The sequence below is a fragment of the Sminthopsis crassicaudata genome, chromosome 6, assembly GCF_048593235.1.
Source record: "Sminthopsis crassicaudata isolate SCR6 chromosome 6, ASM4859323v1, whole genome shotgun sequence".
Lineage (NCBI taxonomy): Eukaryota > Metazoa > Chordata > Mammalia > Dasyuromorphia > Dasyuridae > Sminthopsis > Sminthopsis crassicaudata.
In genome coordinates this window covers 117684741-117703818 of record NC_133622.1, presented here as the reverse complement: position 1 = coordinate 117703818, position 19078 = coordinate 117684741, and the positions used below count along the sequence as shown (strand labels likewise).

The 19078-nt window shown below is 35.4% G+C and overlaps 1 protein-coding gene across 3 annotated transcripts in view; it reads left to right on the top strand.

The window, feature by feature from the left end:
- The first annotated feature begins 921 nt into the window (after positions 1-921).
- The window catches only part of EGF (epidermal growth factor), a 148597-nt gene continuing 130440 nt past the window's right edge, over positions 922-19078 (top strand). For 2 of the 3 annotated variants that reach the window (XM_074275421.1, XM_074275422.1), the window contains exon 1: positions 923-1472. In XM_074275421.1, the coding sequence (XP_074131522.1) occupies positions 1343-1472 (130 nt within the window). In that variant the 5' untranslated portion in view covers positions 923-1342. Of the gene's footprint in view, positions 1473-19078 lie in introns of all 3 variants that reach the window. The other variant, XM_074275420.1, reaches the window with a different exon arrangement.

Sequence of the window (19078 nt, the reverse complement as noted above, 5' to 3'; positions counted from 1 at the left end):
GTCGAAGGCAAGGAAAAAGATTGATATTCATATGGTGTGATCACATTAGGATTTGCTGACAAACTCAAAAAGAAATAGAGGCCACTGAACCATTCATAAGTATCCTTTCAAGCCTCACGTAGACTTAGAAAACCATGCATTTACATATTCCTTTTTTATTACTATATCAATGCATTAGAATTATGCAGTAGCCACATTTTAATCTGATTCCATACGTACTCAGGAATATTATTACAGGCTGGGTGTTTGACACCTCTGGTATAGAACACTCTTCTGTGTGTCCCTACAACAATGAAACCAGAAGTTCCATTAGAAAAAGAGGTTGATATGAATTAACTGGGGAGTTAGCAATGATGAAACAAATGGCCAATTTATATCAACGAATACGAGTCTTGATAAGAACAAGAGACACTGCAGCATAAGGATAGGTAACTGACTTCCTGTTGGGAAAGCCCGGGCTCAAGTCCGGTATCTGGAAGATATAGGCTGTAAGACCCTGGGCAAAACATTTAACCTATTAGTGTTCCAAGTAACGCTCTATCACCGCAGATTGCATTGTAGTCCAGGTCTGCCTGGGTAGAGTAATTTCCTTGCATAGACGCTTCTTACACTGATGAAATCACCAGAACACTACAGGCTATATTTAATTTTTTGTTCTCACTTCTGAAATGCTGGAGCATGATCCACCCTTAACAGAATAGCCTTGAAATCCTCCTTCCTGAAAGGTCACCCCGGTTTTATTTTATTACTCAGAATATTTTTTATGCATGGTTAGATTTCCATTCTTTTGGCAGACTTCCCCAGGCTCTTGTTGTTTGGAGTTGCCCACATACATATTTGCAAATAGAGGCTTCACTCAAGTGGCACCGTGAGGAGGTGGAGCAAGCACAGCTTTAAAAAAGGAAAGGCGAGTCATTCCAAGTCTGAAGAAAGAAGGGCTGTGCTGGGCAAGGAATAATTTCTATTTCTTGTTTTAGCCTTACCCAAGGGCTGTGCAAGTTTTTCACCACCTTCCTTTCCGTTTTTCCTCTCCTCTCCTCTCCTTTCCTTTTCACCTCCTTTCAGATATTTCAGACTTGCTTTCACCCTCTCCCCACTCCAGGTAGAAGAAATCTCTTGCTGGAGCTTCTTTAAACGGGAGAGGAAAAGCAGTAGCAGGAGAGACTTGCCCTGGTTTACAGAAGAAAAGCTAAAGGTGGAGTGAGTAGGGAAAGAAATGATAACACAGGGCACTAAGAAAAGAAGCCCAAGAAACATCTGGAGGAATGCTGATGTTCGCTACTCGTCACGACTAAGCCCAGCCTAGTCGCTCTCGGTTTGACAGTTCAGAGAACTCACCGCGATGTGGCTGTTCTTTCTCCCGTGGCCAGTGGGCTTTGCGTTTAGCCTGGCCAGTGCCCCAGGCCCGCAGCTTCACCACACAAAATGCCTTCCGCTCTCGGATGAGGGGAATCGGAGTTTCACTGGTACCGGTAAGTGCAGAGACGGAGTTTTAGTCATGTTTCTGTGAAAAACTTCTCGTTCCTTCTCTGTTCCAATCTGTACGTTTGCTGATCTTTTTTTTAGGGGAGGAAAATGAGTGAGAAAAGAAGGGAGAGCGAATTTGATTCTTGCCATTCTTATTGCTGATCGATCCATTATACTACCAATTATAAGGCAACAGTAAAAGAAAGTATCAATGTGGACTTCTGAAATTGTTCTCTAACGGATGTGCATTTGGAGCTAATTGGAGTCTAATTTGCTGGGAAGTTGCACCTGTTTTCAAATCAGTTTTAGTCTGACTTACATTGTCGGTGATATCAGGAGGAATATAGTAATAGTAAAGTTTTTGTTTATGTGTTGGGAACTGGGGAAGCAGATGGCACTCTCTTAATCTCGCAGACAGACATACTTAAGCAAGTAGTTATCAAAACGGGAAATTCCTCCCTCCTGGCACTTCCCAGCAAGCATAGATATAGTGTAGAAATCAGTAAAGGGAAGAAGTAGAGACCACAGGTAGCAGACTAGAATCAATTTTTGAAGATACTCCCAAATTCAGGGAATGATTATTTGCTCCTCCTCTTGTGAAGCTCTGCCTTTAGCCTTGGTGGGTATCCAATTTTTTTTTTTTTTTAGTAACAGGTGTCTTGTGAGAATAAGTATTGCCAGGGAGTGCAACTTTGTAAACCAAAAAACAAAAATTCTGCTTTCTAAATGTCTTTGAAGGCAGGAGGAAACAGAAATGCCAATAACTGACCTTCTTAAGGGCTTTGCCTAAGATTCCTACTGGATTTAAAGAAACATATATATATATATATATATATATATATATTTTTTTTTTTTTTTTTTTTTTTTTTTTTTTTTTGATGGGAGGTTGGAATAACTAAGGAGGGGGACCAAATTGTGATTATCTGACAGTGATCTTTTTACAGATAGAAAAATTCCAAATGGACATATCCTTAAATTTAAATTCTGACACCCCCCTCCCTTAAACCCTGGGTGAATTTCCAACCTATTGCTTAGAACAAGGCATCCGTGTCAGTCCATGGGAGGGAATGTAGCACTGGAACATTCTCTTCTCTTCCCCGTTAGGATTGCTATCTGAGAGACAGTGGGAAGTGGAGAACAGAATGAGAAAAAAAAGGAGGACTTTGGGAAAGAAGTCAGAGAGTGCAGTGGAAGGAAAACAGATAACAGACTTTAAAGCAGCCGGACAAAAGCTTACCATTTTATTGTCTGAAGCTAGTGGAATGTAATTATTAATAATTCAGTGTAATATTTTATTATTCAATGTAATATTTTAGCAAGGAGTTTGGAATCCGCCTCCCAAACCTCTAAGCAACTAAGAAATGGAGGAATGAAAGAGAAACAATTTTCTTACCCCATGCAGGGGAACAGAAGTGACAATTAGCAAATCAACACAGGGAGTTACATTTTGGATTCAGCCACATTGGATCATGAACCTAGAATTAGAAGATATCTTTGAGGTCATTGAGTCCAACTTCTTTCTTTATAAAGGATAAAACTAAAGCACAGAAAGGTTAAATGAAGACCATAGAAAGCACCCTCTTCAACTTCCTCATTTGACAATTGAAAAACCTGAGGCACAGAAAAGTGAAAGAAGGATCATAAAAGGTATCCAGTCCAATCTTCCCTTGTCATTTTAATAGAAGTAATTGAGCCCCATGTAAGTTAAGTAGCTTGCCTAATATCACTAAGACAATGATATGTAAAAGATGGGGAATTGAATTCAGGTCCTCTGACTCCCAAGTTCAACTATCTTTCCATTGCTCTGAGGCTTGGGTAATGGAAAGGAGATGGGTCCAGAAATTAACCCTATGACTTAGTACTTTTCAACAAGGAGGCGATTTAGGTCTAATTCCAATAGACTTGTGATGGAGAAAGCCATCATGCATCCAGTGAGAGGACTATGAACACTGTTTATGGATCACAACATAAGATTTTTACCTTTGTTGTTGTTTGTTTACTTGTTTGTTTTTGTTTTTTTTCTTTTCAATTTTTTCCCCTTTTTGATCTGATTTTTCTTGTGCAGCATGATAAATGTGAAAATATGTTTAATCTATATTGGATTATTTGCTGTTTAGGGTAGGGGTGGGGAGGGAGAGAGAAAAATTGGAAGCACAAGGTTTTGCAAGGATGAATACTGAAAATTATCTTTACATGTATTTTGAAGAATAAAAAGTTATAAAATAAAAACAATTAAACTATGGGAGCTTCCATATAGTCCATATAGTCCTACTAATAGGTGGCAGGGATGTATCTGAAGACCCAATCAAGCTGTTCAGTAGTGAGGATAGAGGCTCTGCTTGCACTGCTAAGCTGGGTTCTTGTGAGCACTTTGGGATAAGAAGGGTGAAATCTAACTGGTGAGAAGAACTTGGGGCATAGAAATTACTCTATGCTGTATTTCCCAGTCATTCCTGCTGTGTCATGCTGATTGAAGGTCCTTCCTGTCCTCACAGTGGCTGCTATTCTTAAATGCAATGTGTTATATAAATGCTCAGCTATGTATTTTAGTGTGGATACTATGATGGCAGAGTTGGATCATGTGGTGCGTTATTGGCACAGTGCTAGGTTAATTAAATGTCTTGGAGTCCCTTCTTGACTTTGTCTCTTTGCTACTTCATTCTTTGAAGGTCACCATTGAAAACCCTTTACTTTACACTTACCCATCTCAAGTTATCTGATAAAATGCCTAGGGTCACACCCTGGCATTTTATAGTATAGTATTCTTTTCCCCTTTCCAATGGATTTATGGTTGCTGATTCTTTTTTATTTTATTTTTTTTTATTTTTTAAATTTTGCCTGCCATGCTTCTACTCAGGAATTGAAGGTATTTCCTAAAAATCTTCCTTGACCCAACAGAAAAAATATTTTGTTATCTGACAAGACTGATTAACAGTCCCAATCTATACCTTAGTCAAATATCAAACCAGGTGTGATTGATGGGATTTAAGAATTATGTTCTATTTTGAATCAATTGATATCCTATTAATAGATTGATTTAATCCAAAGTGCAGAAAAATTTTTGTCAAGTAACTTTGAAACCTGTCTGCATTGAAGGAAAAAAAAAAAATCACTGTTCTTGACAGATGCCTCTTTTCATGAGGAAGAAATGAATGATCTAAACTGAACCTGAGATAAGGATTGAGGTAATGCATGGTTGGCAGAACAGAGTAGGGAATATAACTTTTCATTATATATAATATATAGTAATGTACTATATACAAGTGTTTTATATATATATATATATATATATATGTAACTTGTAAACTATGAATATTCTTACTTTAAGCACTGGCTAGGGCTTAGTCTGCTTCTAGGATGGATGAGCTTACCCAAGCATTGTAATGCTAAATCCAGTTTGGTATTTCAATGAGAGTGATTGGGGGGGAAGGGAGAAATGAAGCCTTGTCATGACTGAAAGGAAACTAGCACAATGATTTTTTTAATCATAAAGAATAGGAATGAAAGAATGTAAAAAAAAAAAAAAAAAAAACAACCCAAAAACCCACCAAAATATTATTAGTCCTCATTCTCACTCTTAATTTGACTTAGATTCTTTGTCATAATTAAACCTATCATTTTCAAAACAACATTAAGTGCTGTGCAAAAATATAAAATCAAAACTGATAGCATTTACAAAAAATTTATTACTCAGATAACTTTGATGTAAGTAGCCAATTGGTAAGTAATGCAAAACAAATCTGTTTGTAAGATCCATTAATAAAGGAATTATGATTTTTCTTTCTATCCCTTCCTATCTCTTTTAAAAAAATTTTTTTAAAATCTTTTAAAATTAAAATTAATTAATAAAATATCTCATGATATTTTAAGGGAACAGGGAGAGACCTCTTTCATCTTCTGGGGTTACTTGTCCATCTAGTTTGCAGGTTCAACAACAACAACAAATACTTATTCAATGTTCATTATGCCTAAGTCCTCATTTATGTGGTATACATGTATGGAAATACATGTTTCTATATCTATATGTGCATACGTATGGATTAGATATGAATGTATATGTGTATATGTATTTGTAACTTTCATTTTCCAAATTGAAAATCAGAAGTATACAAAGCTGCAGCCTATCCAGATTTCAATTCCTTTGGAAAAAAATTAGCCAAATGCCAAGTCTTTCTTAAAACAAAAATAAAGAGTTCACATATATGTATGTATATTTAGATATACATACACATATATACATATATAGACACACACATATACTTCCATTTATATTGAACATTAATTCATTTCAATATGTTAACTATGTCATTCAGTAGCTCAATGTAAATCTAGAAGGTCTATTAAAAGAGGGATCATAATTTTTGAAAATGAATGATAAAGCATCAGTTTCTATTCAATGTTAAACATTTGATTTCTTCACTGAGAGAGGTCTATAATTTTGTTAAGATAGTGTCCATAATGTAATGGAATATTATTGTTTAAGAAATGATCAGCAACGATGATTCAAAAAGGTTTAGAGACTTACATGAACTGATGCTACATGAAATGAGTAGAACCATGAAAACATTGTACACAGTAACAATAAGATATTATCTTACTGATAAATTCTGATGGATGTGACTCTTTTCAACAATGAGGTGATTCAAGCCCATTCCAATAATTTGTGATGAAGAAAGCCATCTGCATCCAGAAAGAGGACTGAAGGGACTAAATGTGGATCATAACATAGTATTTTTACCTTTTTTGTTGGTGTTCCTTATTTATTGTTTTCTTTCTCATTTTTTTCCTTTTTTGATCTGATGTTTCTTGTCCAGCATGATAGTTGTGTAAATATGTATAGAAAAATTGCACATGTTTAACATGTATTGGATTACTTGCTGTATAAGGGAGGGGATAGGGAGAAGGGAGGGAGAAAAAATATGGAACACAAGGTTTTGCAAGGGTGAATGTTGAAAACTATCTTTGCATATATTTTGAAAATAAAAATAAAAAAGATAGTGTCCATAAAAGAAAAAAGAAAAAAAAAAAAAAAGGAAAAGACATTATGTATACATCTCTACCCACTAAGGCCCTACTCTGATGATTCATTATGGCATGGAGACAGGCAAATTTTTGAAAGCTATGCCAGAGGAATCTAGCTTATGATAGGCTCTGTCGAGTTAGAAAGTCTTTGAGTATGGGCCTAGTTATGGAAAATATATCTGTTATTTGAAGACCAATTTAGCTAAAATTCATCACCAATCTGACAATAAGATGATGAATTTTATGATCTCAATCAATCAGCATTAAGTGCCTTTTGTATAAAGTGTTAGTTAAGAGCCTATTATGTATTAGGAATTGTACTGAAGTGCTGGAGATATAAATACAAAGAAACAATTTATATTGTTCTACTGAGTGATTTTTGTTGTTAAGTTGTCTTCAGTCAAATTTGACTTTTCATGGCCTCATTTGGGATCTTCTTTCTTTTCTTCTCCTCCTCCTCCTCCTCCTCCTCCTCTTCTCCTCCTCCTCCTCCTACTTCTTCTTTTCTTCTTCAGCAGTTGGAGTTAAGTGACTTGCCCAGCGTCACACAGCTAGGAAGTGTAAGTATCTGAATCCAAATCTGAACTCAGGAAAACGCGTCTTCCAGACCTGGTACTTTATTTAAAACTATTTTCTGAGTGATACAGAGTTTCCTTCTTTCTTTCATTCCTTCCTCCCTCCCTCTTTCTGTCACTTCCTCCCTCCCTTCCTTCCTTCAAAAGTTTTAATTGCATCTGTTAAGATAGTCATCTGATATCTGTTGGTTTCATTATTGATAAGATCAATTATACTGATAGTTTGCCCTGAAGTGCTGGCATAAATTCCATCTGATCACAACGTATGATCTTTGTGATGTATTGCTACAATCTCCTTGGTAGTATTTTATTTAAAATTTTTCATCAATATTCATTAAGAAAATTGGTCTATAGTTGTTTTTCTCTGTTCTGGCTTTTCTTGGCATAGGTATCAACATTATATTAATATGGTTTGAGTGGTCTCAATTCCTGGTGGTCAAGAGATTAGTGGCAATAAGAGTGTTTTAAGAATCCACTTTAAATCCGCCGCAGGTTTCGAAGTGAAAGAGTTAGTTCATTCCCGAATTATTAGTTACAAAATGAAAGTTTATTGTTAGATAGAAATCAGTTTACCAAGAGACTGACTTATGTAATGGCAGATCTATTGGAAAATGGAGTTTTGGCACTGAAAATGCTTTCTCAGTGGGCAGAATGGTCCTGGCAAATTGCTTAGTCCATCTGCAAAGACCTTGGTTGAGGGAAGCTATTATATTGGGTATCTTGGTGGGGGCTGGGACAGCCCAAATCAGGATTCCTCAATTGAATAAAAATTTAAAATTTCTATGGCAGTTGATTCTCTCATCCTGAAAGGTTTGGGCTCTGTCTCGACTTCTTGGAACCTGGGAGATCCTGATTAGAGGGGACACAATCTCAGAGTGATAATCTTAAAGGAAACAGTTCCCTTTTGCTTCAATAATTATGTTATAAAAGCAATTTAGTGTGAGACTTTTTCTTAACTTTTCAAAATACTTCATGTAGTTTTGGAATTAATTGTTCTTTAAATGTTTGATAAAATTCACTGATGAACTCATTTGATCCTGGGGATTTTTTCTTGGGGAGCTCCTTCATAGCTTATTCAATTTCTTTTTCTATGATAGGATTATATAAGTATTCTATTTTATCTTCTGTTCATTTGGATAATTTACATTTTCATAAATATTCACTAATTTCTCTTAGATTATCAGATTTATTGGCATATAATTGGGCAGAATATTTCCTAATGATTGCTTTTATTGAATGCAATTTTTATTGCACCATGATCTGAAAAGGATGCATTTAAATATTTCTGCCTTTTTACATTTGATTTTGAGGCTTTTATGTCCTAATACTTGGTCAGTTTTTGGGTAGATGTCATGTATTATTGAGAAAAAGATATATATTTTTTCTATCACCATTCAATTTTCTCCAGGGATCTGCCATATTTATTTTATTTTATTTTATTTTTAGTTTCTTTTTTAAATTAATTTTTATAATTATAACCATATTTATTTTTAAAAATAATATACAGATTTTGGGCTGAATCAACGAGATGGGAATACCCACTCTATTGAAATAGATATTTGAAGTAAAAAAAATGGTGCCTAATAAAAAGATGAAAAGGATGAAAATTATTTCTAGGATCCTTTTATCTATTTTTTTCCTAATAAAACCAGCTCCTTGTTTCATTCATTAGCTCAATAGTTTTCTTTCAATTTTATAAATCTTTGATTTTCAGGATTTCTGATTTGGTGCTTAATTAAGCTTAGTACTTTAATCTTTTTCTGATTTTTTTTTTTTCTGGTTGTTGCCTACCCAATTCATTGATCTGATCTTTCTCTATTTTACTGATTTATTGAAGTAAAAAATTTCCCTACCTACTGCTGAGGTTTCATCCCATACATTCTGTGTTATTTCATTATTGTTGTCTTTAATAAAATTATTGGTTGTTTTTATGTTTTGTTTTTGGCTCATTTATTCTTTAGAATTAGGTTATTTAGTTTCCAATTAATTTTTAATCTCTTTCCATTGCCTTTTATTGAATGCAATTTTTATTGCACCATGATCTGAAAAGGATGCATTTAAATATTTCTGCCTTTTTACATTTGATTTTGAGGCTTTTATATCCTAATACTTGGTCAGTTTTTGGGTAGATGTCATATATTATTGAGAAAAAGATATATATTTTTTCTACCACCATTCAATTTTCTCCAGGGATCTGCCATATTTAATTTTTAAAATAATATACAAATTTTGGTCTGAATCAACGAGATGGGGATACCCACTCTATTGATATAGATACTTGAAGTAAAAAAAATGGTGCCTAATAAAAAGATTAAAAGGATGAAAATTATTTTTATGATCCTTTTATCTGTTTTCTTGACTTGTGCAATTATTTTGCTTCCTGTTACAGTTTTAATTTTAAGGACAGTTTTGTCCCGATTGATGGTTGGAACTTCAAAACATGTCATCAGGGAGTTTGCTGAGTTTTTCAGAGTTTAATCCTTAGTAGAATAATTTAGGCTCACAGGATTTAGAATCAGAACGGCCCTTTGGCATTATATAGTGCAATGTCTTTTCTTTTTCCAGTAGAATGTAATAAAATACTTGCACTCAGGAATTACTTTTTATCTTTGTATCCCCAGGGCCAGGTACAATGCATAATGCAAAGTAGTTGTTTACTGAGTATTTATTAATTAGAATTTTGTAGATAAGTTGAAGCTTAGAAAAGTTAAATGATTTGCTCAAAGTCTAGAAGCTAGAATTCTAGGTATTCTGATTTTAAGTACATTATCTATTGAACTGAGAATGTGTATTTGTGTGTGTGTGTGTGAGAGAGAGAGAGAGAGACAGAGAGAGACAGAGAAAGACAGAGAGACAGAGACACAGAAACAGTCACAGAGACACAGAAAGAGACAGAGAGAGAGACAGGGACAAAGAGTGACAAAGTGTATATAAATATATGAGTGTTTGGGTGTATGTATGTGTGTATGTGTGAGAGAGAGAGAGGCAGAAAAAGAGACAGAAAGAGACAGAGGCAAAATGGCAAAGTGTGTGTGTGTGTGTGTGTGTGTGTGTGTGTGTGTGTGTGTGTTTCCGTGTGTATGTGTGTTTCCGTGTGTGTGTGTGTGTGTGTGTGTGTGTGAGAGAGAGAGAGAGAGAGAGAGAGAGAGAGAGAGAGAGAGAGAGAGAGAGAGAGGCAGAGACAAAGAGAGAGAGAGAGACAGAAGGACAGAGAGAAACAGACAGAGAGGCAGAGACAGCGACAGAGAGAGAGAGAGAGACAAAGAAAAATTCCTAGGAAGGAAGGACATTTATATAATATCTACCATGTGCCATTTATCACTTAACTATTGTTTTTGCTAGCATTCAAACTTTCCCTTCTAAACTTTGAATTATTTGAGTGAGACTACTTTTATTAACTTATTTTGCTATAATGTCATAAATGTAAACACCAAAAATGGTTTCTGTCTTCAAACTGTTTATATTTATAGCCCTGGAGATTCTTTCAGATTATCAGTGTCAGTCTTAATCAACCAAGAAGAAGATGTACTATTATATAATACCAATACCAGTTCAATATTATACAATACCAAAATATAATGTTTGTTGTTGTTCAGTTCTTTTAGTCATGTCTGATTCTTTGTAGCCCCATTTGGAGTTTTCTTGGGAGAATACAGATTAAACTGTCTGTGGGTTATTAGGATCTATGCTTCCCCTGGCTGATAGACTTTTTGCCCTTTCATTGTTCATCAGATTCTCTTTGTCTCTCTCTCTTTGTCTCTCTCTCTCTCTCTCTCTCTCTCTCTCTCTCTCTCTCTCTCTCACACACACACACACACACACACACACACACACACACGCCTTATTCTCCCCCTCCCCACTTTGTAGTCTTTTCTTTATCTTTCTCTTTTTTTGTCTCTTATTTGTCTCTTTCTGTCTCTTTCTCTGTCTCTGCCTCTGCTGCTCTCTCATACACACACACACACACACACACACACACACACACACACACATACACATACACATAGACACATACCAACATACACATTCTCAGTTCAGTAGAGTATAGCTTACAAACTTTGAGTAAATCATTTAACTTTTCTAAGCCCCAAGTTCACTGTAAGTAATGAAAATTTAATTAGTCATTTGAAATGTCCTATGAAAGCTGTGTTTAGAAAGGAGTTAGAAAGCATTGCTACAAATGAGCCTCTGGGATAATCAGGAATTCCCAAAGAGGAAAGTCCTGGTATTCATGATGACCCAAGAATAATTGATCTAGCACTAGAAGGGACCTGAGATGTTTAGGAAATTTGCATAACATCACAGATAGAATAAGCATTAGTGGAGAATAAGACTCCATAGTACCACATTAATCATCAAAGAATGCTTTTTAAAATTTTTCTTAATATTTGTCCATTTTAATTTTTTAAATGAGTTGTTTTGTTTTATGGATTTTTTCCCATTTTACACATTCTGTTTTTTAGAGCTATTTTCTTTTTCCATTACACAAATTCTGTTTTTTAAGGAGTTATTTTCTTTTTCTGTTTCACAAATTCTGGGAGTTATTTTCTTTTTTCATTTGATCAAATCCATTATTTAATGAGTTATATGCCTTTTCCTAACCCTCTTGAAAAGTTTTCATTTCCTTTTCACATTTTTCTTCCAGCTCTCTTTTAAGATCCTTTTAAATTTCTTCTAGGAGAGCCTTGTGTGATAGGGACCAGGTTATATCACTTTTTGGGGCTTCATCGGGAGACCATCAGCTTTTAGTCTTCTCAGGGTTTGAAATTTTTTCATCTCTTTTTTTATATATAGCTTTTTATTTACAAGATATATGCATGGGTAATTTTTCAGCATTGACAATTGCAAAACCTTTTGTTCCAATTTTTCCCCTCCTTCCCCCCACCCCTTCCCCCAGATGGCAGGTTGACCAATACATGTTAAATATGTTAAAGTATAAGTTAAAATACAATATATGTATACATGTCCATACAGTTATTTTGCTGTACAAAAGGAATCAAGACTTTGAAATAGTGTACAATTAGCCTGTGAAGGAAATTAAAAATGCAGGTGGACAAAAATAGAGGGATTGGGAGTTCTATGGAGTAGTTCATATTCATTTCCCAGAGTTCTTTTGCTGGGTGTAGCTGGTTCAATTCATTACTGCTCTATTGGAACTAATTTGGTTCATCTCACTGTTGAAGAGGGTTATGTCCATCAGAATTGATCATCATATAGTATTGTTGTTGAAGTATATAATGATCTCCTGGTCCTGATCATTTCACTCATGTAATGTTCATGTAAGTGAATCCAGGCCTTTCTGAAGTCATCCTGCTGGTCATTTCCTACAGAACAATAATATTCCATAATATTCATATACCACAATTTATTCAGCCATCCTCCAGTTGATGGGCATCCACTCAGTTTCCAGTTTCAACCACTACAAAGAGGGCTGCCACAAACATTCTTGCACATACAAGTCCCTTTCCCTTCTTTAAGCTCTCTTTGGGATATAAGCTCAGTAGTAACACTGCTGGATCAAAGGGTATGCACAGTCTGATAATTTTTTGAGCATAGTTCCAAATCACTCTCCAGAATGGCTGGATGTATTCACAATTCCACTAACAATGTATCAGTGTCCCAGTTTTCCCACATCCCCTCCAACATTCTGCATTATCTTTCCCTCTCATTCTAGCCAATCTTACAGGTGTGTAGTGGTATCTCAGAGTTGTCTTAATTTGCATTCCTCTGATTAATAATGACTTGGAGCATCTTTTTATATGGTTAGAAATAGTTTCAATTTCTTCATCTGAGAATTGTCTATATCCTTTGACCATTTATCAATTAGAGAACGGTTTGATTTCTTATAAATTAGGGTCAGTTCTCTATATATTTTGGAAATGAGGCCTTTATCAGAACCTTTAGCTGTAAAAATGTTTTCCCAGTTTATTGCTTCCCTTCTAATCTTGTCTGCATTAATTTTGTTTGTATAAAACCTTTTCAATTTGATATAATCAAAATTTTCTGTTTTGTGATCAATAATGATCTCTAGTTCTTCTTTGGTCATAAATTCCTTCCTCTTCCACAGGTCTGAGAGATAGACTATCCTTTGTTCTAATTTATTTATAATATCATTCTTTAAATTTTTTCATCTCTTTCACTGTAAATGTTGTCTTTGGTCAAAGTTCTTTTGACTTTTTTACTCTTTTTTTTTTTTTTTTTTAAACTAGGGTCTGCTTTTAGGAGAGGGGAGGTTTTCCAAGCTTCCTGCACAAGCAGTGGCTTCCTCTATAGGCAGCTGTGGCTGTGCTGGGTCAGTGCTAACTCACTCCTGATGCTAGGTAGGCATGGCCAGGTCCTGTGACATTCTGGTATTCCGGGGTCCACTATTTACTTTTTGTGTTTATGTTGGATGTTTTTTAACTTCTCTGCTGATCTATTGGGCTTGCAACCAGGGCAGAATGACCAACACTATTGTAGATTCCTCCCTGTAGATTTTCCAGCACGCCAGAGTCTGCACCAGCCTGTGATGTCTATGCTCAGCCTGTTTGGGCTTGATTGCTTCCCTCCTATTTCCAATTGTAACAGACCTTTTCTGGTGATCTTCAAAATTATCTTCTGCTAGTAATTTGTTGCATTCCCAATATTCATGGATTCTGCGTGTCCAGAGCTAATTCAGAGGTTGGATTTGCTAATTAGTCTGAGAGTTGAAGGAAAAGGTCAGAAAGAAATGTGTGTCCTCTCTGCCATCTTGGCTGTGCCCTGGAAGTTTCTATCAGAGAAGTCTTAACTCATCAGCATATTGTAACACCACCAATCTACAAATATAATTTGAAATCTGAGGCTTTCAAACTTTTGAGATTTTGGAGCTTTTATCCTTCAATGCAATAGTTCTGATATTAATAAAATAAATTGCTTTCTAGAAATCTCTAGAGATGTTTATGAAATCCTGGTGTTCCATGAAACATCTTGGAGCAGGAAAAATTGGGATATTAAGTGGAAAAAATCTTCTGTTTATTCATTACCAACTCTAGGCAATTCATCCATCCTCTTAGCCTCAGTTTCTTCATATATAAAATAATTATGGTTAGATTCAAGGCTGCTAAGGTCCTTTCCAATCCAAGGATCTACAGCTATTTTTGGCTAAGTTTCCATATGTGTAAAATAGAAATACTAATATTTGGACTATTTACTGCACTCCTTGTGAGGAAAGCAGTGTGTAAGCTATATAGGGTTATTGATCTAGAACTTAAAGCCATCCCAGAGTACATCTAAGAAGAGATTAGGGGCAGCTAGATGACAGTGGATAGTAGTGCTGGACTTGGAGGCAGAAAAATTTCAATTTGAATCTTGCTTCAGACACTTAATAGCAGTGTGAAACTGAGCAAGTCATATCACAACTATGTGTCTCAGTTTCCTCATCTAAAATAAAAGTGTTGCTTGTAAGGCCTCTTCTAGCTCTAAAACTTTCAGTTTTATTATATCTGTTTATTACATCTGAAAGTGCTCTTCTGTTTTATTGAATATCCTGCTAATTCCCCAGTATTTTACCAAAACATGATTCCCCCTTCATTGAACTGAATTGCTAATTAAAGACTCTTCTTTTCCTCTGATGAGGTCTTTCCTTTTTTTCCCCACCCCCACTCCTTCACCCGCTGGCTATCTCAGCTTTTCTTTCCAAGACAAACTCTATTCTGGGAGTTTGCATGGTCACCAAGGTTGTCGATTACCAAATGCCAAGACAGGGGTTTCTATTCTCATCACCTCTTGACCTTCTAGTTCTTTTGAAGTCTGGCATTTATTTACCCACCCTTCACCTCGGCCCTCGTTTGGTTTAGTACTCTCATTTACTGATCATAACTTCACACTCTCCCTTTCTCTATAGTCTGACTTAGTTAGCATGCTAATATTTCCCTGGAGCTGAGTTTCCCAAGCATTTCTCAGGACATGTAGCAAAGTAGAATAGCTTTCTGGGATGGCATTTAAGATGAAACCCATGACAGATGATTTATGGTTCACCCTGATTTGCAAAGCCTCCTCCACAGGGACAGAAAGCTCAGAAAAGGGCCTTTTAGCAGAATCCTGCCCTCTTCTTGTTTCTCAGAGCAATCTGTAGACCCTCTTTGTGTTTAGTAAGAGGATTTCATTTACTGGGGCACTTCTTATTGTGGGATAAGTTGTTGCTAGGATACAGAAAGACTCTACAGCATCACTGAGAAATATTCCTTGAAACAACTGTTGGATAGTTGCTTTCTAATAAAAATGTTAAATCCCTTAAAAATCTTTTCTCTCCATTCTTCCAAGTATTTTTCAAAGAAAAAAATCTGATAGTATCTTCTGTTATTTTTATTATTATTAATTTTAAAAGCATTCACCATCATAAGTTCTTTCCTTAAATAGTGATTCTGAATACTTTGGGACGTTTACTCAACTGTAAAGACTGAGCTTTGAGTCTGCCTGCCCCCTCCCCCCAGTTCTTTTCTCTGCTACAGAAGCACACAATTATTCTGTTCACTATAAGATCTTCACACAAAGGGGTTTAATCTTTTCTTGGTATGCAAGAGATTTATAAAAAGTGGTCTTATTAATGCTAATGAAATTTAGTGGAGTCAGGACCAGCAAGATTCCAGAGGTATTGTCTAGAACTTTTTAAAAAATCCTTTAGATTTCTGGGTAGAATTTTTAAGGAAGCAAATAGAAAAAAATTAATTTATATTACATATTATATGTAATTATTTATTATTTTATAATTATGATATTTAGTAATTCAAAATAAAAATTTAATAATATATTAAATTAAAATATTAATTAAAAACCTTCTGGTTATGTTAATAAAGTTCGCCAAGATTCTGTTTGAGATAAAACATAAGAAAAAAGGCCTCACTAAAAATCTTTATGAAATTTATAAGCATTCATGTATAAACGTCCATTGGAACTATGGAAAGAAGTTGTCAAGCAAGGATGAAAGCATTCACGGACATGACTACAAATTGTGCATGATATAGTGGAAAAGAGGACCAACTCTGGAGTTTGAAGAACAGGGTTCAAATTGCACCTCTAATGAGTACTATTTGTATGTCTCAGGGCAAATCCACCTCAATTTCTTCATCTCTTTCTCCACTTGTATCCATTCTCTACTCAGCTTCCAGAATGGTTTTCCTATAACTCAATATATACTAAATATTCTTCACTGTCTCTCTCTTGTTCCTAGGATAAAATATAAAGTCCTCTGGTATATCACAACCTGGTCCCTGCCTATCTTTCCAGTCTTCTTATACTTGAACTTTCCTCCACTTATTCTATCCACATTCCCTACTATGTGCCAGGTACTATGTTAAGCACTTAAAATATAAAAAGAAGCAAAAAACTAATGTGTTCAAGGAGTTCCAAACTGAATGGGGAGACAATAAGCAAACTAATGTACAACAAGCTCTATACAGATAAGCAGGAAATAAAATAGGGAAGGTACTAGAAAGGGTTGAGAACAGTTTCCGGTAGAAGATAGGATTTTAGCTGGGACTTGAAGGAAACCAGGGAATATAGGAGGTAGACTATAGGGGGGAAAGCATTCTAAGCATGGGGGAATAATCAGAGAAAATGCCAAGTCAAGAGATGGAATGTTTTATTTTTGGAACAACAAAGAAACCACTGTTACTATGTCAAAGAGGACTGGTACTGAATAAAATATAAGACTGGAAAGCTAAGAGGAGACTAGTTTAAGAAGAACTTTAAATAACAAAGAGTATTTTCTATTTGATCCTAAAAATAAAAGAGAGCCACTGAAGTTTATTGAATAGAAGAGTGACGTGGTTAGACCTGTTCTTTAGGAAAATGACTTGGATGGCTGAATGGAGGATGAATTGGAGTGGTGAGCAATTTGAGGTAGGAAGACCCTTCAGTAGAATTCCAAATGGGAGATGATAAGAGCCTGTACCAGAGTAGTGGCCATATCAAAGAAGAGAAGGGAACATATTTTTTTTTTTTTATTTTTTTATTTATTTTTTTTATTATTATATATATATATTTTATAATATTATCCCTTGTATTCATTTTTCCAAATTGCCCCCCCCTCCCTCTATTCCCTCCCCCCGACGACAGGCAATACCATACATTTTACATGTGTTACAATATAGTCTAAGTACTATACAAGTGTGTGAATATCATTTTCTTGTTGCACAATAAACATTAGAATCCGAAGGTACATGCAACCTGGGCAGACAGATATTAGTGCTAACAATTTACATTCGCTTCCCAGTGTTCCTTCTCTGGGTATAGTTATTTCTGTCCATCATTGATCAACTGGAAGTGAGTTGGATCTTCTTTATGTTGAAGATTTCCACTTCCATCAGAATACATCCTCATACAGTATTGTTGTTGAAGTGTACAGAGATCTTCTGGTTCTGCTCATTTCACTCAGCATCAGTTCATGCAAGTCTCTCCAGGCCTCTCTGTATTCCTCCTGCTGGTCATTTCTTACAGAGCAATAATATTCCATAACCTTCATATACCACAATTTACCCAACCATTCTCCAACTGATGGACATCCATTCATCTTCCAGTTTCTAGCTACAACAAAAAGAGCTGCCACAAACATTTTGGCAAATATATGTCTCTTTCCGCTCTTTAGTATTTCTTTGGGATATAATCCCAGTAGTAGCGCTGCTGGGTCAAAGGGTATGCACAGTTTGATAACTTTTTGGGCATAATTCCAGATTGCTCTCCAGAATGGCTGGATTCTTTCACAACTCCACCAGCAATGTATCAGTGTCCCAATTTCCCCACATCCCCTCCAACATTTGTCATTATTTGTTCCTGTCATCTTAGCCAATCTGACAGGTGTGTAGTGGTATCTCAGAGTGGTCTTAATTTGCATTTCTCTGATCAGTAGTGATTTGGAACACTCTTTCATGTGAGTGGATATAGTTTCAATTTCTTCCTCTGAGAATTGTCTGTTCATATCCTTTGACCATTTATCAATTGGAGAATGGTTCGGTTTCTTATAAATTATGGTCAGTTCTCTATATATTTTGGAAATGAGACCTTTGTCAGAACCTTTGTTTTTAAAAATATTTTCCCAATTTGTTACTTCCCTTCTAATCTTGTTTGCATTAGTATTATTTGTACAGAAACTTTTTAGTTTGATGTAATCAAAATCTTCTATTTTGTGATCAATAATGATCTCTAGTTCTCCTCTGGTCATAAATTCCTTCCTCCTCCACAAGTCTGAGAGGTAGATTATCCTCTGTTCCTCTAATCTATTTATTATCTCCCTCTTTATGCCTAAATCATGGACCCATTTTGATCTTATCTTGGTATATGGTGTTAAGTGTGGATCCATATCTAATTTCTGCCATACTAATTTCCAGTTTTCCCAACAGTTTTTTCCAAATAATGAATTTTTATCCCTAATGTTGGAATCTTTGGGTTTGTCAAAGATTAGATTGCTATAGATGTACCCTTTTTTGTCCTTTGTATCTAATCTGTTCCACTGATCTACCGGTCTATTTCTTAGCCAATACCAAATGGTTTTGGTGACTGCTGCTATATAATATAGCTTTAGATCAGGTACACTTAGACCACCTTCCTCTGAGTTTTTTTTCATTAGTTGAGAAGGGAACATATTTAAGAGATGACAGTAAAACTGACAGGCCTTGGCAATAGCTTAAATGTGGAATATGAGAGATGGTAAGAAGTAGAGGATCATACCTAGATTGCAAGTGTGAGAGACTGGAAAAGATGGTCTTTCTCTGGACAATAATAAAGAAGTTAGGTTAGGAGAAAAGATAATGGGTACTGTTTTAGACATGTTGAATTAAAGATAGTTAGTTTGAAATGTCTGAAAAATATTTGCAGATGCAAGATTGGATGTCAGCAGAGAAGTTGAGGAGGATAGGTAGATTTGAAAATAATCAACATAGAGATGGTAATTAAACCCATGGGAGTTAATGAGATCACCAAATGAAATTGAATAGAAAAAGAAGATAAGAGGACCTAAGATAAAACCTTGTAGGACATTCATAGCTATAGAGTGTGAT